At 34.8% G+C, this 27,993-nt stretch overlaps 1 protein-coding gene across 1 annotated transcript; it reads left to right on the top strand.

Annotated features, from left to right (window-relative positions):
• The first annotated feature begins 20,436 nt into the window (after window positions 1–20,436).
• Window positions 20,437–27,726, top strand: LOC111505720 (uncharacterized). The gene is made up of 2 exons (XM_074172949.1): window positions 20,437–21,322; window positions 27,213–27,726. The coding sequence occupies exons 1-2, from the start codon at window positions 20,510–20,512 to the stop codon at window positions 27,651–27,653; spliced, it is 1,254 nt and encodes a 417-aa protein (XP_074029050.1). The 5' UTR covers window positions 20,437–20,509; the 3' UTR covers window positions 27,654–27,726.
• Window positions 27,727–27,993: the final 267 nt, after the last annotated feature.

Below are 27,993 nucleotides of genomic sequence, written 5' to 3'. Positions count from 1 at the left end.
GTTTTATTTTATTGTTTTCTTTCATTTCGGGATCAAGTCACAGTAGGAATATCTACTAATTTTAGGGTATAAAGTCATAATTAAAATGTATTATTCCCTACGAATAGGTAAAAATGTGCAATGGACTCGATACAACCATAAAAAAGCAGTTTTATGTTTTTAAAAAGGATATTTAGTAAATACTTCGAAAGTTGTTTAACATTTTTGCAAAGTTAATTTTTTGCTGCTATTCTAGAATCAAATGATGCTAGCTGTCACAGATGTCTGAACTAGGTACATTTTATGAATAGATGAACAGAGTATCATTTAAGAAATTAGGGTCTAAATCAATTTTGTGAAACTTTTTGCCATAAAAATTCAAACAAGTTGAAATTAATAATATTCTGTGTGAATCAATTAAAGCAAAAACAAGTGTTATAGAAGGAAAGTTATTGATCCCAATAATTTTAAATTTATGGGTTCTTATCCAGTTTCATGTATACCCCTTCAAAAATTGATCAGTTTCAAAATATTCTAAAAAAAAATACAGATTAATTTATTATTGGAAAAAGTGATTCTGCATTTTTTGCTGAAATCTGTTGCACGGTTTTCTGTACAACAGATTTCAGTGAAACCCTTCATCTAGTATGATATCATAAAGGGGTATACATTAAACTTTTTCTTATAGAAATATTTTGGAAATCTTTTTTGAACCCTCTCAGTGAGAAGAATCAAAAATCTAATCTTTTTTTTTCCTGAAAACAGGAGTCTTTTTAAAAGAAAAGTGAGGAAATAGATAATCAAACATACTTGTTCACTAAGCAATATTTATTAAACAAATTACTCTAAAATGATATGAATCATTTATATTATTCAAGAAACACTATTGTGAGATTTTCACTAAACAGTTTTACAAAAACGCAACACATGTTTTGCTATACAATAGCTTCTTCACACGTGTCTTTACACATACTCAAAATACATATGGTCAATACTAAGCCACTAATTTCTACTGGTCGACATACTATCCAATGAAATCTACATTTAACGAAGAATAGAACCCTTAGAATAATTTTCCAAATGTATTCGACCAATGCAAATTAAGTTATAAAATAACTTGCCGCCAATTAACAAATCTATCTTTTTAAAGTAAAGTTGTTTGGAATAACCAACCTACTAAGATTAATCTGATTATTAGGTTTATAGGCAGTTATTTTAGGCAAAAGTAAACAATGGACAGGTTTGAATATACCCTATGGTGTACACAAGCTCAAGGAACATCTATATTTTACTTCTGAACTGTTTTGCCGTACACCATTAAATTATAACTCTTTATTTAGTCCAAGTATATAACACAATTCAGTGGTGACATAGGCTACCTGATTGGCTACCTGCATGCTGCAATGCTCAAGCTGTGAACCAAGGACCATTACTATCCTTCACTTTCTAAAGCCGTGGACAAAAACACATGATTTCTTGAGTCAGAAGATAAATGGTTCAATGGAACTTTATTATATTGTTTCTGCTGGGCATTCTGCAACTTGGATTCTCTTCTATTAGTGTCTTTGGAATTTTCAAGGTGTAAAAGAATGTTATGATTATCCTTGCACAAACACAATTGCAACAGTTTGACCTTTTCAATTCGATCACGACTTGAAATATGTTTGTTTAATGATAGTACCACAATATTCCGTTCGACCGGAGCGTCAAATATATCAAGAGTGGTATGATATCAACTTTGCAATTATAGAGAACGTGAAGTATGCTGAGTTCGAATGTTTAATATTTTTAATGACTCGAGTTGATATATAACTTATAGAAATGTAATGATTTAGGTACGCAGTAGAATATTATTTGGTGACTATAACCTAACAAAGTTCCTCTGTGATAACGTTGAAAGTCAATGAATTATTGTGTGATTTAAAAAGGTTTGCAAGCGAGGATTTCTACTTCCGTTTTATCAAGATCCCCTTATTCTTTAACTTTTAGCACTTTATTTAAAATTTACACAATTTGCTACAGTGGCGCCTCCCTAAGTCCCTAATTTAATGGCTTTGAACGGACACTTTCCGATAACCAGATATGGTTCTCCTTACCTCTATCCTCCATATTATCAACAAAACATACAATTTAATTCATGTATCACCTAAATACAACAGTCAAAACAATTCATTTTTACAAAATACTAATAGAAAGAAAAACAGTGTGCCACGCCGTTTAACTTTTTATTAACATTCCTTTTTAATGAGTTGAAATAATTTTGATTGTCGAATTCAGGTGATACATGAATTGTATTGATTGTTGGTACTTTAATTCAGCGCTACAGTTGAAGAGGGTTTTGCCAATTTCTTGGTGAATCCTCTCGATGCAAGCGCCGAATTAAAATTAACAACAATTGTTTCAAATTAATCTTTCAAGTACAACAAATTTCATAATTCATCAAAGAATTTGAAACTGTCTCAGAAATTAGTTTTTTAAAAAGACTGATGAAATATACCTAATATTCTATGAGAATGTTTACAAAAGTTATAAACAAATTTTAAATTAAATGCATAAAAAAGAACGTCGTAAAAATCCAACACTTTCAATTATATTGAAATATATCAATCTTTATAATCCATAGAAAAATAATCAACTTTGAAAGTATATTTACTATATTTTATAATAGTCAAAAATCGGTATTTAATACTAAGAATGTTTCATGAGAAAACTTTGACAGAAATTTTAATATATTGAAATTATATTTCCAAAATTACCTTCGGAAACTGAATTCAAAGTTTCGTTATAATCTAACAGTCACACAAACATTAAAAATTTTACCCAAAGGTCATAAAAATGTTTTGTCCAAGATACATTACTTGTTATTTACAAAGCCAAGACTCCCTTCGAGTGCCCCAAACAGCAGAAAATCATGGAATTTTACTCTCGGAAAAACTAATACTGGAGGAACAGTATTTCCAATAGCATTGACAATCGTACATACCGTTATCATAGAACCATGTTCACCAGATAGGAAAGAACGGGGTTGGAAGTCACATTTCGTGTCTTTTGCATTTTTTGGATCCTTTTTTATAATTTATCAATGACATTTTATATTAATAGATAGTATTTTTATACTCTCTTGAAAGGAATTATTCTTTTTTTCCTCAGCATCGTTCATAGAGGAAATATAACAATTCTTATGAAAAAGAGAACGTGTGACTTTTGACCCCGTGCCGAAGTTGGTTGTATCTGGCACAGGTAGTCACTTAGTTAATTGTTGGGTATGAAACAAACATTCAAGTGAATATTTTTATTGAAAGTGGAATATTATAAGTAAATAATTATATCCAAAAAGGAAAAAAAAGTGTTTCATTCGAAGAAAAAAAAAGTATTTGCTCTAAATCAGTCTAAAATTCAGTGAATATTCTAAATCACAATTATGACAAATGTAACCTGGTGGCCTGGTATGGCAAATGTAATCTGGTAGTCGCTGCGGTATTATCATGGGGAAGCGTAATTAATGATCTATCTGTGACAGACAGTGGTACAAAATCGTAGTCCGAAATATGTCCAGATCGAATGGACAAATCCTACAGTTTTTGAACCCTGCAAGAATATTGGAGTTGCTGCTAATGGAACAGTCTGTGCAATAATTTTTAGTATTTCATATATCGCCATTTGTTTTTCTCGATGTTCTACCAACCACCGATCCATTGCATTGTTTATGCATTTTTCCAAAGTTCCGTAAACTGACATCTCCAAAGGTTGTAAGCGGTGAGTACCTACAGTATGTTGCGAAAGAGAGCAGTACTATGCAATTTTTTTCGCAAACTGCAGTCCTTCAACGGAAGAGACATGGATTTTTTCTTGGTTGATCTCACGTGGTTATGAAAATGTTTGAGAAAAACTATAAAGAAGATTGATTCCTTCTTTGCAGCCAATTAGTCCATCTCTGATGAAATTGTCACTAGTAGAAAAATGAGAAAACGGTGAAACTGAATTGCCAGTACCTGAAACAGCAACAGCTTGGGTGACTTTTGGCCCCTTCGGATGAATAACACTAACTACTTCGGATCATTTCCTTGCAACAACTTTGGTAGTCACCTCTGTTTTGTCTATGTTCCATATCTCGTGAGATTCAAAACTATTGTTCAATCATTTATTGAAGGTTTTTGAAAAAACTTCCAAAATTGTGTGGGTTGAAACTCGAGGCTCGGATCAAGTTGGTAGTTTCAGGTGTTCTAATAGATAGAGAAGGACGTCTCTTCATAAATGACATAAACCAATCAGAACCAGCTAGCTTATTCAATTCCCAACACTTAGGAATTTCCAAAGAATCATCAAGCTCGAACGCTATTTTTCGAATAACCTCGGGAGACAATCCGAAATACTTACTTGAAGCCATTAGAATGTATTTTTCCAATTCTTCCTCCTGTTTGTCTGTAAAGATTTGCCTATTCCGTTGATAATCAATGTTTGCTCATCTCTTCAGCTCATCTCTTCAGCAGTGATTTTTTTACAAACTCGTATGCTTTGCTTAAAAACAAACAAAATTGTATGAAGTAGAAGCTCGAAAAGCCAACAAAAAATGCAGCACACATGTGTTGGTTGTCACATATGACTACCATTCAAAAGTTGAGACAACCACACCCAAACCACATTAGAGAACATAGTCCCCTAAATAACTCTTGATTTTTTGTTCTTAAAAACATATAGTGATATCATGAACTACAGACGTCACATCAAAAATACATGAAATAATATATAAGGTGTTTCAAATTCGATCATCACCATTGGGATCTCGGAAACTATGAGAGATACGAAGCTGGTTAAATTGGGGCAAAGTTGGGCATTTACCTGACTAACAATACAATATGCAATATGAAAGTTCTGAAATTTTTAGTATATCCGGAGATATCCGGAAAAAAACAAAAATTTCAGAAAATGGTTTTAATTTTTTTCTGGATTTATTTTTCGAAGGATTCGAAAATAAATTGGACTTTCACATTGCCACTTTTTTCCTGCTACATAATTGTGTTTTCAGCCAATGAAAAAATACGGAAACAGAATCAACGATCGAAATTTGATAAATGAGGTGTGCATGAGGTAAATTAGAAATTGTATCCTTTTCAATAAAATTAATAATTTGTAGATAAAAATTGGTGTGCATGAGGTAAATTAGACATTGTGTCCTTTTCAATAAAAATTAATAATTTGCAGATAAAAATTGGTGTGCATGAGGTAAATTTGACATTGTGTCCTTTTCAATAAAAATTAATAATTTGCAGATAAACATGAACCCGGGAAAATCTACACGTCAAATATCCTCCGAAATGAATATTTGTCATACAAGTGCTTGGACCCATCTGAAAAAAAACGGTTTAACATGTTACAAAATACACATATCTCAAAAATTGCATCCAGGTGATCCCGAAAGGCGATTAGAATTTTGATGATTTGTACAATAACAAAATGCCATTGAGTGTAACAAATTTTCAAGTCAAATTTAGAAACATCAAAGTCAAAGGCTATTATGATAAGAATTTATTTATTTCAATATCTTCAATTTTTCGAAAAAGATCGATAACTTATGATACATCATTGAAAAGGTAAAATCTGGTACTATTTAAAACAGAAAGAATATATTGTAGCACCCATAAAAAAATTAAGTGTATGATGGTGGCCGGAAAACGAAACGTCGGATAGCAAATCTGAAAACACCATTATGTAGCAGGGAAAAAGTGGCAACGTGGAAGTGCAAATTATTTACGAATCCTTCGAAAAATAAAGCCAAAAAAAATAAAAACCATTTTTCGAAATTTCTGTTTTTTCCGGATATCTCCGGATACACTCGAAATTTCAGAACTTTCTCAACGGCATATTGTTACTCAGATAAATGCGCAACTTTTCCCTAATTTAACCATCTTCGTATTTCTCATAGTTTCTGAGATCCCAATGGTGAGGATCGAATTTGAAACACTCTGTATATCTACGGAAAATTCTAGTATACTTACGAGACTCGACACAAATGCACAAAATTTCACTTTTGCCGTCTGAAAAAAACAAATGTACGTATCTCCGTCACACAGTAAGAGAGTGAACTGAACTGACGTTAGGATGAAGGAATTGGTCTTGCGATCCTTCGATTTCGTTCGTTAAATTTTCCAATATGGCCGCTGTAACAACCATCCCGTGAGACAATCATACCCGGTCTCCCCTACAACCTGACGTGATCCTTCTTTGACAACCACTTTAAACCGTTGAGACCGCGGTTTCATCTAGGTTAAAAATTAGGCCTGCAGAAATCGCTCGTTCGTAGTTATAAAAAACATCAGTCATATTAGGTTAGGTTCATTAAAAGCTGTAGCTCTCGATAAGCTCGTGTATTTCTGTTTTTTTAAGGTGAGTTGTTTGTGCAGTCATGAATCCTTTTACCCAATCCATTTCACCTTTTTTATTTTCATCTAATGCATCATATGCAAGCTGTCTCACTGGTTCATAATTCAGTTAGTAGTTCATAGCTGTGCTAAGAAACATTTCCATCTTTTACCGCTTACATGGCCTCCACAATTTCTTCTTCGCTCACTTCAGGTTTGTTGCGCTTCTTTTGGTAGGTTCGCACCATTTTGTCCTAATCTGAAAAGATCTTAGCATATAGGTAAGTACCCAGGCCTAGATACGTAGGTACTCACGTGATTTTTCAATAACCAACTAATATGGTTGGCCTATTAGAAAAGAAGGTAATATATAACGGAGAACATTGCTTAATAATTGAAATAAACTAATATTTTGAGTTGATAGGTGGATCTAAAACAAGCACTTTTTGCTTGTTTTGGATTTACTCTACACGCCAAAGGTTCCAATTTTACTTTTTATTGATAGGTAGAATTGGAACCTCTATTGTAAAATAAAACATTTTTCCTACACCATAACAAAAACACTGTAACGAAATTTTCATCCCGCAATGAGAAAATAGCTATTTATGATGAAGTGGCCGTGTCAGGTGATGCCGAATCACCTGGTTACCAACAAACAGTATTGTTTACAGTCCAGTTCATTAGTTCAGACTTCCATTGTCTAATATGATATAAATTGATTTGTAATCCCTGAACGAATCTGTAAAAAATTAAAAAGGATTAGCTGAAAAATAACAATTTTATTTAGCAAAAAACTGAAATTACAACGAAATAACTTACAAGCAACAACTAAAAAAAATGGAACTATTAACACGAGCTGAAAATTAAAAAATTATCAACAAGAAAAAAAAAATTAAAAGATTCCAAACCAAGTTACTTCACGACGTTTCGATTGTGGATACTAACAAGAATTCAACGGAAGACAACCGCACCGAAATCGTATTCGACATGGAACGACAGCCTCCGTGAATAAATTTTTTAGTCAAACCGGAAGTGTATTAAAAGAATCGTCCAGCCTTTGTATATAGACTAGTCTATATACAAAGGCCAGCTATTTACATTCCACATCGAAATCGAATACCTAGTCGAAGTAACTGGTATTGTGTCGGCGTTCTCAAAGGCCAAAAGAAACCAATACAGAGAAATAAAACCGCTGCCAACTAGTCCGTGCCAACGTCGATTGAAGAATTGGCGGTTTGTATGGGATGATTTTTACTAACCGAGTGTTATGATTGGCTGAAGAGTCATAAAATTAAATTTGAAGTCATGTTACGGTGACGAATACAATGCGAGCCGTCGTGTTGTGTTGGTGCAGTTATAATTACTTATAATTTTTGGTATCTGTTTAAAATGTGGCGTTCTTGGACAAGTATTAATAGTAATAACGAGTGTGATAACAACGCATACTTTTTCCTGTGTAATGATTCCAATATCGATGGTGAACAATGCGAAAAAGAGATACCAGTGAATAAGATTCGGATGCATTTGATAATTGAAACACAGATATTATGTTTCAACGTATGTAAGAATCTACATCTCAAGTTTGGTTTCGAGGAAAACAAACTATTACAAGCAACATCAGATTTGATCGAAATTCCTTTCTTAACTGTACGTAAAATAGTCAAAAACAAACCTTATGAACGCAAGACGCGATGTGATACGGGATTACCAAAACTTTTAGATGTTTATCTAACAAAATCATTGAAAAAAACAATATACAACTGTTACAAAAGCAATGAGATTCCTACAACTGAAATTATAAGGAAGAAATTGTATACTTCCGGCCATAACGTGAGCTGCTGTGACAAAACTCTTCAAAATTGGATAAAGAAACTAGAATTTATATTCATAATAATAAACAAACGTCAAGCAGTTATGGAAAGCAGAAGAATAGTGGAATTGCGTAACAAATATTAGAACAAATAACTGAATATAGACAAGAACAACGGCAAATTTTCTATTCGGACGAAACTTGATACGACACTCACGACATAGTTAAGAAAGGGTGGACTGATGGTTCGTGAATGTGTATGCCTAACATGCCTGCAAAGAAAGGATCGCGACTAATCATTATGCATTGCAGAGGAAGTAAAGGATGGGTTCTGAATTCTTTAAAATTATGTGGAAAAAAACTTGAGGACTGCAATAATGACTATCATAAGGAAGGAATCATGGAAGCTAATATTTTTGAGGAATGGTTTGAAAACACATTGATCCCAAATTTGGATACGAATAGTGTAATAGTTCTTGACAACGATTCCTATCATTCGTGATAGCTCATCAAAGTATCGAATAAAAATTCGAGGAAAGATGAAATACAAATTTCTTTAATGGATATCAATTTGTATTTTGAAGATTACTATCGATCGATTTTTTATATATGAAATTAGTATTCAGAAGTATTTTCAATAATCACCCTGTTATTTGAATCCTTACTTTCCCACTCACCTACATAAATGAAATATTTATTATATATATATATATTATATATATTATATTATATATATATTTATTGTATACAGGGTGGCCCACCACATTTGCCTCGGTATTTCTACGAGAAATGAAGAGAGTTAGGGAAAAACTTTTAGGGCAGTTATATGTGGGTCCATGAGGAGCATATTCAGAAATAATTTGGAAATATACAGGGTGACTCCCAAAAAAGTTGCATACGAAAGTTATATTTTTTCTTATGGAACACCCTATTTTTTTTTCATTTTTAGATACTATAGACAAAATAAAGGTGAGGTACTATTATATTTCCCATACTTAAAACTGACCGTTTCTGAGAAATTTCGAGAAATTTAAAAATACAGACCATAATTTAAAAATTGTTTTCACCTTGTAACGTGTAACGAGGCGTTCGTTATTGAATGTTCTGCTTAGCTCAAAGGTTAAAGTTAACTACCACATGAAATATTTAATGCAATATTATTTCGAGTGGCGAAAAAAACTGCCTCATAATTTGGACACACATTTAAACAAATAATTCCTTAAAGTTGAATAGAACACCATGTATTTGGTAGCATAATTTGACTCGAAAGTAGATTTACTTCAAAACTATATTAGGATTTACACAGAAGGCGTTTTTATATTTTACTTATAAGTAATTTTTCTATCTTAAAAATGGAACACCCTGTATTGTTATGAAAAGCATTCTTGAAGTCATTTTATCGAAAAATTGAGAATCTTAAATAGTTTATTATTTCAGTAAATGCTCAAAATGGTGTCCATTATTCTCAATGTATAGGCGAACTCTTTCTTGAAATGAGTGCTGGACTCTGGATAACATATTATGCTATATGGAACGAAACGCTCTTTTTATTCGTACTTTCATATCCTGAGGTGTCGTTGGCGGTGTATCGTAAACAATACTTTGATATATCCCCATTAAAAATAGTCGGGACTTGTAAGGTCCGGAGACCTGGCAGGTCAGTTCTGTGGACCTCCTCGTCTCATTAATCTATTTCGATATTGTCGATCTAACTCGTTTCTAACACGTATATCAAAGTGTGCAGGAGAACCATCTAGCTGCATCCACATCCGTTGACGAATATTAAAAGGTATACTTTCCAACAGCATAGGTAAATTATCCCTAATGAATCCGAGAAACATGACGCCGTTTAAATGACCATAAAAAAAGTAAGGAACTACTACTTGCGTTCCAATTATTCCACCCCACACATTAACAGACCATCTGTGCTGGTGATCAAGGGTTCTAAAAATATTAGGGTTTTCGTCACTGTAGTAGTGAAAGTTATTATAGGAATAAAGCACATAACCAAAAAAAATTTCATCACCAAACTTTTCTGACACCCAGTCTTGGATCATAATCTACTTCAAAAAGCTGTTGATGTAGTTGAATGCGATACGGGTGAAATTTGTAATTTTTAATTATTCTTTGGATACTCTGTCTTCTTATTCCAGTTGTTTCACATATTTTTCGGTGAATTGTGTGAGGGTGTTCAATTATAAATAACATCACTGAATATTCATTTTCCTCATTTCCAGTAACCGGTTTTTGCCGTTCTTGCATATTATAAGATACACTGCCTGTTCCTCGGAAAAGCTGCAACAACTTTTCCAATGAACGCTCGTTAGGATGACTCCTGTTAGGATACCTTTGGGCATATAGGTACTCTTGACTCAGTTTTTTTCACACTCACCGATTATCAAAATCATATCATTTCGTTCTTCCTGTTGATAAGTTCTCATTTTACAATATTTCAAAATGACAATGATTTAAAACTAGTTGAAACAATTATAATGGTTTGATTAACAAGTTGTGTCACTGTCAAATACTTTTTGTTTCATAGTAATAATTAACGTCAACTAGGCCATAGCCTACTATTATTGAAAAAATAGTAGAATAGGTTTTATAGGCAATCATTAATGTATGTTTTTATTGACCCCATATTGTAATTTTGGTATTTATTCCACTATGAAGTCTAATATATCTGCTGAGAAACAAGCGAATTTAACATATTTTGCCCCAATAATTAAGACTTATCTATCTTCTTATTTTGAAGAATGGTTTTTAATATTTCAGAAATGGCAATAAATTTTAGTTTTTACATTTGCCTGCACTTGACTTTAGATACACATTATTTAAAAAAATTTAAACTTGTGCTTCTAGCGAATCTACGTATTCTACAATAAAAAAGTATTTGAAACGCTTTTCAGGCTTTTCATTACAATACAGCGTGTTTCATTTTAAAGATAAAAAAATTACTCATAAGTAAAATATAAAAACGCCTTTTGTGTAAAAACCAGAAGAGATAGTTATAGGGAACCCTAATATAGTTTTAAAGGGAATCTACTCCTGCTTCAAATTACTTCACTAAATACGGGGTGTTCCATTCAACTTTGAGAAGTCATTTAATTAAATTTGAGTCCAAATTTGTGGCAATTTTTTTCGCTACTCTGAATAATATTGTATTAAAAATTTCATGTGGTAGTCAACTTTAACCTTTGAGCTAAACAGTGCATTTAATCACGAGCAGCTTGTTACACGTTATAGGGTGAAAACACTTTTTAAATTATGGTTTGTATTTTTTAATTTCTCGAAATTTTTCAGAAACAGCCAGTTTCAAGTATGGGAAATATAATAGTAACTCACCTTTATTTTGTCTGTAGTATCTAAAAATACAAAAAAATATAGGGTGTTCCATAAGAAAAAATATAACTTTGGTATGTAACTTTTTTGGAGTCACCCTATATATTTCAAAATAATTTTGGAATATGCTCCTCATGGACCCACATACAGTGTGTCTCACTTCTCATGGAAACACCCCCGTATCTTCCGTAATATTCGAGGTAGAACAATGAAACTCTCTGGACTGATGGAAATGCTCAAAATGCACCTACCACCTGAATGGGGTCGGCCAAAGTGATATACACTGTCCGCCACTAGCGATGGAACACCCCATTTTTACGGTAAAACATATTAGGGAGCAAAATGAGCTCAAAATTACTTCAGATTCGTGATCAGGAGTACCAACTTACTACGATTACACTTTTTTCCTGAAAAAATTTCAGTCCTGAAAAATCCGAATTTGTCTCACTTCTTATGGAAACACCCCCGTATCTTCCGTAATATTCGAGGTGGAACGATGAAACTCTCAGGACTGATGAAAATGCTCAAAATGCACCTACCACCTGAATGGGGTTGGCCAAAGTGATATACGCTGTCCGCCACTCGCGATGGAACACCCCATTTTTACGGTAAAACATACTAGGGGGCAAAATAGGCTCAAAATTCCCTCAGATTCGTGATCAGGACTACCAACTTACTACGAATACATTTTTTTCCTGAAAAAATTTCAGTCCTGAAAAAATTTCAGTCCTGAAAAATCCGAATTTGTTTAACTTCTCATGGAAACACCCCCGTATCTTCCGTAATAATTGAAGTAGATTTTTTTTTGGTTTTGACGTCAAAACATGAACGAAATTGTTTAAGAGAAACTCGACTTTTGTTTTCACATAAATAAATTATTTTTTATTTTGTTGTCAGGAAAGTTATTCCTTCTCAATAAGAGAGAAAATGGTAATTTTGTAAGAGGAACGGAAACATGTAATCAGTGAGGTTTTAGGTTGGTTAATGTTAGTTCATATTCTCATTTTCCCATTATTTAAAAAAAAACAAGGATATTTTGTGGCGAAAAATGTTATGTATATAGGTATATATTTTTTCGAAGTACTACTTTCAAAATCACATTTTCAATTAAAAAACAAAACAATCAATTTCAAATGATTTAACTGTTGACAATTTTATATTTTCGTGCCTTCTATGAAATTTCCCTCCAATCGAACACATTTTTCTATGCGCCTTCTATTATTTCCTCCAACTCTTCTCAGTTCTCTAGGTGTGATTTCTCTACACGCTTGTATAATTCTTGCACGGAGATCTTCCTTATTTGTTGGTCTATCCTTATAAACTTCATTTTTCAAATTTCCCCATAAATAAAAATCCAGTGGAGTTTAATCTGGAGATCGTGGTGGCCATACTACGAGAGGGCTATTTGGTCCTGTCCATTTCATAGGTAGATTCCTATTCAATCAAACCAATTTTATGCCACTATTGTGAACTGGTGAACCATCAAACTGAAAAATCATGCTGTGTCTCACATCCAAAGGTAGTTCTTCCAACACATCGGAAAATGCATTTCCGAGAAAATCAAAGAATAGTCGTCAGTTCAAATTTTGATCGAAAAAAAATGGCCCGATAATATTTTCGTTCAGGATACCACACCACACATTAACTTTCTGAGATATTTGGTCTCTACAATTCACCACCCAATTTGTATTTTGTTCAGCCCAAAACCTCATGTTCTGGGGAGATACAACACCATTCGTGGTAAAGGTAGCCTCATCACTGTATAAGATATACTTTAAAAAATTCCTGTCATTGAGATAATTTCCCTTCATCCATAAACAATACTCCATAGGCGGATTTCATCTCCTTCGTGCAAAGTATGTAAAAATTTGGGCGCATGCATTTTATGCCTCTTTAAACACACTAATTCTAGAATCAGCTTGATGAGCCGCCAATATCGTATCATCATCAATATGATGTTTTACAATTTTTCTGTCCTTTGTTACTTGGCCGGTGCTCACGAATAGATTATATATTTTATGTACAGTTCCAGGGTGTACAGCTACCTCTAGCGGGTGTCTTCTAATAAATTCAGCGGCCGCTTCACGATAAGACCTCACCCCTTCACCAACAATTAAAACAATTTCAATTTTTGCTTGAAGTGACAGACGTGCCATGTTGAACTTTGTCAATCAAAATGAGCTGATATCAGTTAAAATGGGAACTTCAGAAATATTAAAATATGAACAGGAACTCACGAACAGAAAACAACTGGAACACAGGAACAATATCCAACGCAAATACAGGAACAATAAGCATGATGAGAACAAAAACACGGCAAAAACAACAGGAACAACGGTGATTCAAAGAACAACAATACTAGAAACAACAAATGCAATGAAAACTGGTGTTGGGGTTAATACAACAAGATATTTCAACAATATTGTCAGGTTGACAGTAAATATCAATGAGCAACTGTTTTCCATGGTGATTTTAGGGCACCGCATGATTCAATGAAACTGATGTAATTCAATTTCTTCAAATGATTTCAGACAACAATTCAGCAAGTAGGTAAAATAATCTAAATTCTACCTGTTCACCGAGTGCGGTTTTTTTTTTAAATTAACAGTTGTTTCGGTGTTGCAATGAGTATGAAGATTAATTTTGTTTCGGATGGTAAAATGTTTCCTCAATATTTTAATAAAGGACCCCGCACATTTCTTTTGAGAAATGGCTTGCCTTGAATTTTGCCGAAATTTTGATATGTTGCAGTTCTTGATGTGCTGATTGAAAGTGTCCACAGCCAAAGCTCAGAACTGTACGGTTTTCGAGATGTGAACCTTTGAATATAGATTTTTTCCATTTTTTGCAGTTTTTGCTCATCAATCGAGAGCTCTCACTTCTGGTTGGGATATAATTTGGATGTTCAGCAACCAGAATTAGTTTCACGAATAATCTTCTTCAGTTATAATAGATGCCGCCATCGATAATTTTTCATACACTGCTTCACACTATCTCGATAATCTGAGAATGTGGTGCTGTGAAATTTTCCTCAGATATGCTCAAAATGGATGATAGCATCTCACAGTATCTGTATCTTTCATACCTGAGAGTACTCTCCAGATAGAATGAAGCGGTTCAGGTATTGGAAGCGAACTATTTTGCGCCGTAATATGTTTAACCTAAAAATGGGGTGTTACATCGCGAGTGGCGGACAGTGTATATAACTTTGGCCAACCCCATTCAGGTGGTAGGTGCATTTTGAGCATTTCCATCATTCCACCTCGAATATTACGGAAGATACGGGGGTGTTTCCATAAGAAGTGAGACAATTTTGTATTTTTCAGGACTGAAATTTTTTCAGGAAAAAAGTGTATTCGTAGTAAGTTGGTAGTCCTGATCACGAATCTGAATGAATTTTGAGCCTATTTTGCCCCCTAATATGTTTTACCGTAAAAATGGGGTGTTCCATCGCGAGTGGCGGACAGTGTATATCACATTGGCCAACCTCATTCAGGTGGTAGGTGCATTTGGGAATTTCCATCAGTTCTGAGAGTTTCATCGTTCCACCTTGGATATTACGGAAGATACGGGGGTGTTTCCAACAGAAGTAAGACAAATTCGGATTTTTCAGGACTGACATTTTTTCAGGAAAAAAATGTAACCGTAGTAAGTTGGTAGTCCTGATCACGAATCTGAAGGAATTTTGAGCCTATTTTGCCCCCTAATATATTTTACCGTAAAAATGGGGTGTTCCATCGCGAGTGGCGGACAGTGTATATCACTTTGGCCAACCCCATTCAGTTGGTAGGTGCATTTTGAGTATTTCCATCAGTCCTGAGAGTTTCATCGGTCCACCTCAAATATTACGGAAGATACGGGGATGTTTCCATGAGAAGTGCGACAAATTCGGATTTTTTAGGACTGAAATTTTTTCAGGAAAAAAGTGTATTCGTAGTAAGTTGGTAGTCCTGATCACGAATCTGAAAGAATTTTGAGCCTATTTTGCCCCCTAATATGTTTTACCGTAAAAATGGGGTGTTCCATTGCGAGTGGCGGACAGTGTATATCACTTTGGCCAACTCCATTCAGGTGGTAGGTGCATTTTGAGCATTTCCATCAGTCCTGAGAGTTTCATCGTTCTACTTCGAATATTACGAAAGATACGGGGGTGTTTCCATGAGAAGTGAGACACACTGTATACCTGTGCTGGAAGTGTTTTCCTAACTCTCTTCATTTCTCGTAGAAATACTGAGGCGAATGTGGTGGGTCACCCTGTATACAGGGTGTCCCTGGACTTCCTCTTTTCCTTTCGGGAATGTATAGATGGGGTCAAAATATCACCAGTACTTCATATAACTTTTATTCCTAAAAGTCTTCGTAACCAAGTTACGGGCCCTCGAAGTTACAAAATGAAAAATGTTTTTCTTTGATAACTTTTCAAGTGAATATTCAAAATCATCCAAATTTTGGTAATTGACTAAACAAATGAATTCCGTCGATGAGCTTTCATGCAGGAGTCAGTTGTTTTGCTACAAAGTCAGGAACGGACTATCCCCGATGGTCCACACCCCAAAACTTTGAAATGACAGATATTTTTCAATATTTTTCAACAAAATAAGGTTACTTGGACAATTTTATGAATAAAAGTACTCGTGTGGAAAGTCGATCGGAGCAACGAGTCTTGATAAAAATGTAGTTCTACTCGACGACATCAAACCCGCTCGTCCACCATTATTTGAAATGAATAATTATCAAAGCAGAAATAATAATGATAACGTTAATTCAACAACATTTATAACAGGAATAATACAAAGTATGCTAAAATGAAGTCGTAAACAAAAAGGTACAGTACCTATATGGAAGTTTAAGTCACAATTGTGATAGCAGATATTTTTTCAAAAGAAATATCAAGTTCTGTAGATTTGTGGTGTTTTTAAACTAACAAGCTACTCTACTATGAAATATCGAATTTATTCCATATTTTATATGTACATAATACGTGTGGAATAATCACGTTTCGTGTTGATCTGTTATCTGAATCTCATGAAACTCAACATTCGAATGTTTCAAATTCTTCTTCACAGCTAAACTGTTGAGGAGTTTCACTGATAATTATAATTTTATGGGAGAAATTCTTTAACACGAATCTAAATTTAGCTGAAAAAACGCACATCGGAAAAAATATTTACTATACTAATAAAAAGCAAACGAATGAACTACAAAAACGGCTGCACATGATCAGGTGAAAAATATCCAGGGAATAATTATGTTCCATTTCTTTCACAGATATTGACAAAAAAACCTTTTAGAAAGTTTTGATAAAAAATGAGAAACTGGAATGCGATTTTGTTTTGTTGAGTGGTGCGTTGTCATATGACTATCATTGTATTGTCAATATTCTATAGGATATTTTGAATTTTTTTGATATGGCCGAACAGTTTACATTCAATGAATATGCAGATATGCATGTATTTTATGGACGAGCATTTTGTAATGCTGCAGAAGCTCGTCGTCTGTATTCCGAGCATTTTCCCAATCGAACGGTACCGTCAAGAGAAACATTCGAGCGTGTCGATCGCAGCTTGAGGGAGACAGGTATGTAATAATGATAATTAATTTGAGCACGTTGTTTTATTTCGATATTATTGTAGGTACAGTTTTGCCAAAACGAGGTGGTGAGGGCGCTCCTAGGACTGTACGTACCGTTGTATTGGAGGAAAATATTTTGGAAGCCGTCGCTGATGATCCTTCAATGAGCATCAGAAATCTATCAGAACAGTTCCATACATCCAAGTCCACTATTCATAGAATAATTAGGGAACAACTGCTCCACCCATTTCACATCCAGAAGGTACATGCCATGACACCTCAAGATTTTCCAGCACGACTGGAATATGCCAATTGGTTCATGGATAGGCAAAGAGAGGATATGACTTTCATTAATCGAGTTTTATTCACTGATGAAGCAGGTTTCAGTAGAGATGGAGTTATCAACTCTCATAATCTCCATATATGGGCCGAAGAAAATCCCCATGGGATATTGCAAACCAAACACCAACGGAAATTCAACGTGAATGTTTGGGCTGGTATCATAGGAAACCATCTTATAGGACCATTCGTTCTACAGGACCGATTGAATGGAGAACGTTATTTGGAGTTCATTCAGAACGATTTGAATGGACTTTTGGAACATGTTCCATTGCAAACCCGAAGAGATATGTGGTTTATGCATAATGGCGCTCCTCCTCATTTTAGTTTGATTGTGCGTGACCATCTGAACCATATTTTCCACAATAGATGGATTGGTAGAGGTGGGCCATATTCATGGCCATCGCGGTCCCCGGATTTAAATCCATTGGATTTCTTTCTGTGGGGGCATCTAAAAAGCCTTGTTTACGCTACACCTATTCACACAAGAGATGCATTGTTGAATAGAATAACATTACATTGTGAAGCCATACGAAACGACCCTGGAATGCTATTTCAAGTACAGAGAGGGTGTCTTCGCAGACTAAGAAAATGTATAGAGAGAGAAGGTGGTCATATCGAGCAGTTTCTGTAGCGGATTTTTCATTTCTGTTTGCTCTTGAGGCTCTTGAGTTTCGTTAGTTAAACGTGTTTGCATTATAAAAATTCGTTATGAACATTTTACCTATCATTTCCATTTTCCTTAAAAACTAATATTTTCGAATAATGGTAGACATCTCAGGATAAATCTTGTTGAATTAACGTTATCATTATTATTTCTGCTTTGATAATTATTCATTTCAAATAATGGTGGACGAGCGGGTTTGATGTCGTCGAGTGAAACTACATTTTTATCAAGACTCGTTGCTCCGATCGACTTTCCACACGAGTACTTTTATTCATAAAATTGTCCAAGTAACCTTAATTTGTTGAAAAATATTGAAAAATATCTGTCATTTCAAAGTTTTGGGGTGTGGACCATCGGGGGTAGTCCGTTCCTGACTTTGTAGCAAAACAACTGACTCCTGCATGAAAGCTCATCGAAGGAATTCATTTGTTTAGTCAATTACCAAAATTTGGATGATTTTGAATATTCACTTGAAAAGTTATCAAAGAAAAACATTTTTCATTTTGTAACTTCGAGGGCCCGTTACTTGGTAACGAAGGATTTCAGGAAAAAAAGTTATATGAAGTACTGGTGATATTTTGACCCCATCTATACATTCCCGAGAGGAAAAGAGGAAGTCCAGGGACACCCTGTATATATATACATATATATATATATACACATATATACATATATATATATATATATATATATATATATATATATATATATATATATATATATATATATATATATATATATAATCGAGAAAGGTTAATGCAGTCAAGCTGCTGGAAAATAATTCCATAAAAATCAAAATATGAATAGATGAGTACCTTCTGATCATTCCCATATTGATTTCATTTCAAGAGCAACCGGTAGACAACTGTTTCAGCCTATTGGGCATCGTTGTTGCTGTCTACCGGTGGCTCTTGAATTGAAATCAATATGGGAATGATCAGAAGGTACTCATCTATTCATATTTTGATTTTTATGGAATAATTTTCCAGCAGCTTGACTGCATTAACCTTTCTCGATTAATTATCATTTCTAGAAACATGTGGATTCGTTTTCCGATGGCATTTCAGGTTAGCTTCCCAAATTTCTGCTATCGCAGTTGTCGGTTGATTGGTCAAACCACCAACACTGACATAAAAACTTGTCAAGTTGACTTGGGTGTCACACCAATAGGTGTTTCCACTTATGTTTCGCTTGCGTTTACGCAGCTATTTTTATAAAGTACTTTTCTGGTTTTCCACATTTTGTCTTCAATCGAGGACCGCCTGCCCGGTAATGACGATGCCCAATAGGCTGAAACAGTTGTCTACCGGTGGCTCTTGAATTGAAATCAATATGGGAATGATCAGAAGGTACTCATCTATTCATATTTTTATATATATATATATATATATATATATATATATATATATATATATATATATATATATATATATATTGAATTATGCAACTAATTATTTTTCTTTATTTTCAGTATTGATGTATGTTACAAAAAGGATTTACAACTTCATAACTCCTATTTGTTATATACGAGCGCTTTCAACATATGGTCGTGCTATCATCATCAATGCTCTGTGATTCTTATATAATCAGAAATGATTAACGAAATTAGTTAGCTCCCCAACTATATTTTCAAAGGGGAAACTGTTGGAATAGGTAGGTTGCACTAAATCGTTTACATGAACTATACCGTGATGGTGATACTCGTAATATCTAAGCTTCAATTCGTGTCGATCTACTAATCAGTTTGCGTGAAAGGTCTGAGCAATTAAATTTGAGTAGAGAGAAATTTCGAGTACCTATATGTCTAGTTCGTCATAAAATTAAACCTTTCAAACCAAAGTTCTTGCGTACATTGAAAGAAGGTAACAAATATAAACGATTGGATTACTGCTATTGGGCCCAAGGAAATTTTTCAACTGATAGAAATTTCCTAAAGTATATACTCAGTGTCATCGATGACATGAGCAGATTCAACTCATTCGTGACATAGTAGTTGTTTCGAAAGTATTTTTTTTTCGTATAATTTGAAGATTATGTGAAAGTAACTGTTTCGAGAGGGCTTTTTCTTTCAGTTTGTGTCTTAAAGTTACTTCTTTGCATGATCTACACATCTTTGTAAAAAGTTTATTTTGAAATTGATTTCTTTTCTTCTTCTCTTTGAAAGATTCCCACATCATTTGTATTAAGATGCAGAAGTAGAAAGCCAGAACCTTTCTTTCCCAAAAACTAATCTCTCCTAAAAGACCCCTTCAACTATTGATACTAAATCTAGTAAACAAATCAGTTCGACTCTGTTTCTTCACAATTTGTTTTCCCTATTTTTTACAAAACTACAAAAAAGGAAACAAAAAGTGTATATTTAAAAATATAGATAACTACTAGAATGAATACGCGAACAAATTCCAGTCTTTTGGGGGAAATTATTGTACACTTAAATAATTCATGATGAGTTTTGATTGCCCATTGCAGTTTGAATTGGAATTGTCACCAAGTATTGACTATTTATTGAAAGATGTCATGATACTAGCAGGCTTCAAAGGATCACAGCCACTTATTACGTATCACGAAAGAAATAGACAACAAGAAGGGTATATGGGTGATTTGCTTTTCGTTACAATTCAAGACAAACAAACTAATGAAACACTGGAAGTGATGGCGAAATGTGCAAAAACAGAATCAATAGTAAGAAAAAGTTATCCCATAGAAAAAATGTATCGCAACGAATGCATCTTCTATAAGACAATATGGCAAAATTTTGTGAGATTTCAAGATGCAGCCCAATGTTCAGGGTTATTCGATAAAATAGCCAAATGTTACATCACCGACTTAGACTTAGGAAAAGAAAAATTGATTTTAGAAAATTTGAAATCTAAAAATTTCAAAACGATAGATAAACGCGTGTTTTTTAACAAAGAACATTTTGAGCTGATTTTTACTGAATATGGAAAATTTCATGGAGTATCTATGGCGCTCAAATCGAAATTTCCCCACAGTTTTCGGATAGTATCTCAGGGATTATACAACTATTGGAGCGGCCTTAAAGATATGAAGATATGGAAAAAAACTCTTTCTCTTGTTTTACACGAGTGCGGAACATATTTGCCACGGGAACGTAACAGAAACATGATCCAGCAATTTGAAAAATATATCGATAATGGATGGATGGGTTTTTCGAAATTCACAGAGTATTATGATAAATATGCTGTGATTACACATGGCGATTGTTGGCCAAGCAATTTCATGTTCAAATATAATGTAAGTTTTTCCATTTATTGCTTACATAATAGTTTAAATAAATACTGTGTTTTCACAACTGTTAGTGAGGAAGATACATGGGGGAATATATATATATATATATATATATATATATATATATATATATATATATATATATTTCAATATAAAATTTTACAAAAAGGATTTGAAGCTTAATATCTTCTATTGCAGTTGGTAGTACTGTCATCTTCTAGGCACTTGAGGAGTGCCTAGAAGATGAAAGCGCTGTCGAAAGCGCTCGCAGATAATTAATAGAAAATATAAAGCTTCAAATCCTTTTTATAAAATTTAATATTGAAATACTGAAAATAAAGGAAAATTTAATATTGAAATACTGAAAATAAAGGAAAATTAATTGAATCATTCAAATATATATATATATATATATATATATATATATATATATATATATATATATATATATATATATATATATATATATATACAGTGTGACCCATTTAAAATGGAACCACCCCTGTAGAATGTGCATTTTTCAATCAATCTCAATTTTTTTTTATTGAAATATTAAGCATGAAAAACTGTATCTTGACACTAACTTTTGCAATTGGCAATTGGCTACACCGCGCTGATGAGGCCAATAGCCAGAAACACGTGTCCGCGGTTTGCCTCCATATTTCTTGAGTGTCATGTCCACGAATTTCCTCCTTTTGATTTATATCATACACACTCAATAATATCTATCTCTGTATATATATATATATATATATATATATATATATATATATATATATATATATATATATATATATATATATGTGTGTGTGTGTGTGTTCGGATAGGTCAGTAATTTGATATACTGTTATCCGGGTTGAACCGCGTCTGTAATTTTCATAGTTTCGACGTTTCGGCTCCTGCTTTGGAGCCATTCTCAATAATCACTTAGATTTGTACTTACATGACTCGAAGACGAGGTCGTAATCTCCCTTGTCCCCAAGTCTCGTTACTATTTCTATGTTTGCTGTGTTCCACTCTAAGTTCGTACAGATCACTCTGTTGTTCGGGGCCCATATTTATGTTGTTGTAGCAGGTATCTGGTTTGCCTGACTATCATCATCTGGCACTCCTCAAACAGTTTGAGGAGTGCCAGATGATGACAGTACTACCAACTGTCGAAAGCGCTCGCAGATAATTAATAGAAGATATAAAGCTTCAAATCCTTTTTGTAGAATTTGATATTGAAATACTCAAAATAAAGGAAAATTAGTTGCATCAATCAAAAATATATATATATATATATATATATATATATATATATATATATATATATATATATATATATATATATATATATATATATATATATATATATATATATATATATATATATATATATATATATATTTTTGATTGATGCAACTAATTTTCCTTTATTTTGAGTATTTCAATATCAAATTCTACAAAAAGGATTTGAAGCTTTATATCTTCTATTAATTATCTGCGAGCGCTTTCGACAGTTGGTAGTACTGTCATCATCTGGCACTCCTCAAACTGTTTGAGGAGTGCCAGATGATGATAGTCAGGCAAACCAGATACCTGCTACAACAACATAAATATGGGCCCCGAACAACAGAGTGATCTGTACGAACTTAGAGTGGAACACAGCAAACATAGAAATAGTAACGAGACTTGGGGACAAGGGAGATTACGACCTCGTCTTCGAGTCATGTAAGTACAAATCTAAGTGATTATTGAGAATGGCTCCAAAGCAGGAGCCGAAACGTCGAAACTATGAAAATTACAGACGCGGTTCAACCCGGATAACAGTATATCAAATTACTGACCTATCCGAACACACACACACACACACAAATATATATATATATATATATATATATATATATATATATATATATATATATATATACAGAGATATATACAGAGATAGATATTATTGAGTGTGTATGATATAAATCAAAAGGAGGAAATTCGTGGACATGACACTCAAGAAATATGGAGGCAAACCGCGGACACGTGTTTCTGGCTATTGGCCTCATCAGCGCGGTGTAGCCAATTGCAAAGGTGAACAACAACTGGTTACCAAAAATGAAAAAAAAACATCACATATGCACGGTGTTACCAACAGGAGCCAACCGCACATTTGTGGTTTCAATTAGAAGACCCAGCATTCCCAGGCATCATCTAACATCACCACGTAGGCAGCTATAGCTACCTGCGTGACTTCCGGGTCCAGGATATAGATACAGAGATATAGATATTATTGAGTGTGTATGATATAAATCAAAAGGAGGAAATTCGTGGACATGACACTCAAGAAATATGGAGGCAAACCGCGGACACGTGTTTCTGGCTATTGGCCTCATCAGCGCGGTGCAGCCAATTGCAAAGGTGGACAACAACTGGTTACCAAAAATGAAGAAAAAAAAACATCACATATGCACGGTGTCACCAACAGGAGCCAACCGCACATTTGTGGTTTCAATTAGAAGACCCAGCATATCTCTGTATCTATATCCTGGACCCGGAAGTCACGCAGGTAGCTATAGCTGCCTACGTGGTGATGTTAGATGATGCCTGGGAATGCTGGGTCATCTAATTGAAACCACAAATGTGCGGTTGGCTCCTGTTGGTGACACCGTGCATATGTGATGTTTTTTTTTCATTTTTGGTAACTAGTTGTTGTCCACCTTTGCAATTGGCTGCGCCGCGCTGATGAGGCCAATAGCCAGAAACACGTGTCCGCGGTTTGCCTTCATATTTCTTGGTGTCATGTCCACGAATTTCCTCCTTGTGATTTATATCATACACACTCAATAATATCTATATCTCTGTATATATATATATATATATATATATATATATATATATATATATATATATATATATATATGTGTGTGTGTGTGTGTGTGTTCGGATAGGTCAGTAATTTGATATACTGTTATCCGGGTTGAACCGCGTCTGTAATTTTCATAGTTTCGACGTTTCGGCTCCTGCTTTGGAGCCATTCTCAATAATCACTTAGATTTGTACTTACATGACTCGAGGACGAGGTCGTAATCTCCCTTGTCCCCAAGTCTCGTTACTATTTCTATGTTTGCTGTGTTCCACTCTAAGTTCGTACAGGTCACTCTGTTGTTCGGGGCCCATATTTATGTTGTTGTAGCAGGTATCTGGTTTGCCTGACCGGGTACCTGACTTATTTCCAGGTTTCTTGCGTGACATCAATGTCCTCCATGTTTGTGGTAGTCTCTGCGAATCATCTCGCTTGTTAAGGCAGTTGGGGCGTTTTTCAATTTCGATTGCTTCCCGAATTATCCTGGCCTGAAGATTTTTCTCCAAAGCAATGGTCTTGGTGTTTTCGAAGCTTATTGTGTGGCCTGTTTCCTGGTGGTGTTTGAAGAGATATGATGCTGGATCTGATTTGCGAAAAGCTAGTTCATGTTCACAGGCTCTGTTGGAAATTCTTCTATTGGTCCGGCCGATGTAAGTTCTGGGGCAGTTTGAACATGGTATTTCGTATATGCCCTGTGCTTCATTGGGCATTGAGGTAGCGGTTAGTATGGGTAGGTTTTTCGGTAGACCGTGTGTGAGTTGTTGGACTTTGTGATGAGAACGTCCAGGAAAGGCAGTGAGTTATTATTTTGAAATTCCATTGTGAACTTTAGGTAGGGGTGTAAGGAGTTGATGTGGTTCAGGAATACATGAAGATCTTCGGATCCATGGGGCCATATGATGAAGACATCATCTACGCATCGGAGCCAACACGTGAGTTTGAGATGGGACGTGTCAATGACACTGGTTTCGAAGTCCTCCATGTAGAGGTTTGCAAGGACTGGAGAGAGAGGAGAACCCATTGGGGCGCCTTTGACTTGTTTGTAGAATTTGTCCTGGAAACGGAAATATGTGCTGGACATGCAGTGGCTGATGAGGTTGATCTTATCTTGTGGGATTTGATGTTTCGTTTTGAGAAGGGACAAAGTTTCGGATACTGGGATATTTGTGAAAAGGGATGCTACGTCAGATCTGACAAGGATGTTTGTTTGTTGGATATTGAAGGATTGTAGAATTTCTATGAAGTAATAGGAGTTTCGGACATATGATGAGGATTTTTTGGCTAGTGGTTGAAGGATATTCGCAAGATACTTGGACAGGGCGTGTGTGGGAGCTCATTTGGTTCACCTACACACGCCCTGGCGTGGACTTCGTGGCGTGGCCTGGCGTGGTGGACTTCGCCAGAGCCATTGACACGTTCCATCTCAAACCCACGTGTTGGCTCCGATATGTGGATGATGTCTTCGTCATATGGCCCATGGATCCGAATATCATGCATTCCTGAACCACATCAACTCCTTACACCCTGTCCTAAAGTTCACAATGGAATTTGAAAATAATAACTCACTTCCTTTCCTGGACGTTCTCATCACAAAGTCCAACAACTCCCTCTCACACACGGTCTACCGAAAACCTGTCCATACTAACCGCTACCTCAATGCCAAGTCCCATCATCATCCGGCCCAGCTGAATTCCGTTCTGAATTCCCTCATACATCGTTATATAAGATTCACTGACAACCACAATAGATCCAGGGAACTATTCGAACTCACAGCCGCCCTTCACCAAAACGACTATCCCGTCTCCCAAATACAAAGACCCATCCAACGACAGCAAACACAAACCCCACCCCACGAGTTACCCGAGGAACAGACCAACCAGACAAAAGCTTTTCTCAGTCACTGACAAAGTGAGCCGAATTCTGAAGAAACATAACGTAAAGAGTGTATTCACAGCCAACAATCAAATCTCCACTATGTTAAGAACACCCAAGGATACGATACCCAATGAAGCACAGGGCATATACGAAATACCATGTTCAAACTGCCCCAGAACTAACATCGGCCAAACCAATAGAAGAATTTCCAACAGAGCCTATGAACATGAACTAGCTATTCACAAATCAGATCCAGCATCATCTCTCTTCAAACACCACCAGGAAACAGGCCACACAATAAGCTTCGAAAACACCAAGACCATTGCTTGGGAGAAAAATCTTCATGCCAGGATAATTCAGGAAGCAATCGAAATTGAAAAACTCCCCAACTGCCTTAACAAGCGAGATGATTCGCAGAGACTACCACAAACATGGAGGATATTGATGTCACGCAAGATACCTGAAAATAACTTAGATACTCAGTCACGCAAACCAGATACTTGCTACAACAACATAAATATGGGCCCCGAACAACAGAGTGACCAATACGAACTTAGAGAGGAACACAGCAAACATAGAACTAGTAACGAGACCTGGGGACAAGAATGATTACGACCTCGTCCTCGAGTCATGTAGGTACAAATCTAAGTGATTCTTGAGAATGGCTCCAAAGCAGGAGCCGAAACGTCAAAACGATGAAAATTAGAGACGCGGTGGTAGTGCGCTCGACTCACGATCGGAAGGCCGTGAGTTCGATTCCCGCTCCGACCAGATATTTTTCTCGAGAGAATTTATCTGGTTGAAGCTGGGATGATTCTGCAACCGTGTTAGGAATCACACGTTAAAAGGTAGGACCTCGTTAGTCATTAGCTTGCACAAGTTTCTCAACTTCTGAGAGTTGTCGTTCGTATGGGGGCGACAGCTGATTAACGGAAAAACAGATTTCAAAACTGTATATATATATATATATATATATATATATATATATATATATATATATATCTGTAGTACTACATGAAAAGTACATATATATATATATATATATATATATATATATATATATATATATATATATATATATATATATATATATATATATATATATATGTATATCTCCTCCAATCTATGTACGTAAATTATGATGCCTGGTTGAATAAAAATTTGTATTATATTATACTTCAGGAAAACAAAAAACCCGTCGACATAAGATTTATCGATTTTCATCGTTCAAGAGTTGGAACTCCAGTTTTCGATTTGTCCTATTGCTTTTATGCTGGAGGATCAGCGGACATCTATGATGAGCTCGATTACTACTTGGATGTTTATCACATATCGTTGTCGGATACCTTAATAAGACTGAACTGCGACCCAGAAAAAACATATTCTAGGGAAACACTGAAAGAAGAGTGGAAGATGTATTGTAAATTTGGGTTCGTGATGGGACTTATAGGGCTGAGGGATCACATGATTAGAGAAGAGGACCGAATGGACATCACAAAGCTAATTATTGAGCTCGAACGTATGAGAATATCAGATATTGATGGAAGATATAGTAAAGAGGAAGTTAAAGTGAGATCAGTTGAATTGATTAAACACATGTATGTAAATGGTTTCTTGAATTAAAATTGATATATTTAATAATCTACTAGGTACTATTGTTCAAAAATTTTAAATAAATATTTTTCATGTTTTTTTTAATTTTGGACATTATTTCATTCCTTTGTGACCCTATTTTGTATACATATAGGTAATTCCTCACTTCTTCAAGTAAGTTTATTGGAGAAACCTAAATGTTTTCTTTCAGCAATCCAAATTTATTTATCAGTATTGAAAACTAGAAGAAAGTCTTGGAGATTCTTGAGGAGGTTCTTGGTGATATTTATTCATGTGAATAGTAATATTTTTTTTTACATCTTGATACCAGCATTTACGATGTTATGGAATTTAGTACAGTGGTATTTAG

Source organism: Leptinotarsa decemlineata, unplaced genomic scaffold (genome assembly GCF_025532065.1).
Source record: "Leptinotarsa decemlineata unplaced genomic scaffold, Ldec_3_MD MMD2_tig00000199_RagTag_RagTag, whole genome shotgun sequence".
Lineage (NCBI taxonomy): Eukaryota > Metazoa > Arthropoda > Insecta > Coleoptera > Chrysomelidae > Leptinotarsa > Leptinotarsa decemlineata.
Note: the sequence above shows the minus strand (reverse complement) of the source record. Positions and strands in the feature narration are given on the sequence as shown.

Coding starts and splice junctions, on each gene's coding strand:
- LOC111505720 (XM_074172949.1), top strand. CDS start 20,510: ATGATGAGTTTTGATTGCCCATTGCAGTTTGAATTGGAATTGTCACCA. Junction 21,323..27,212: donor ATTTCATGTTCAAATATAAT/GTAAGTTTTTCC, acceptor ATTATACTTCAG/GAAAACAAAAAACCCGTCGA.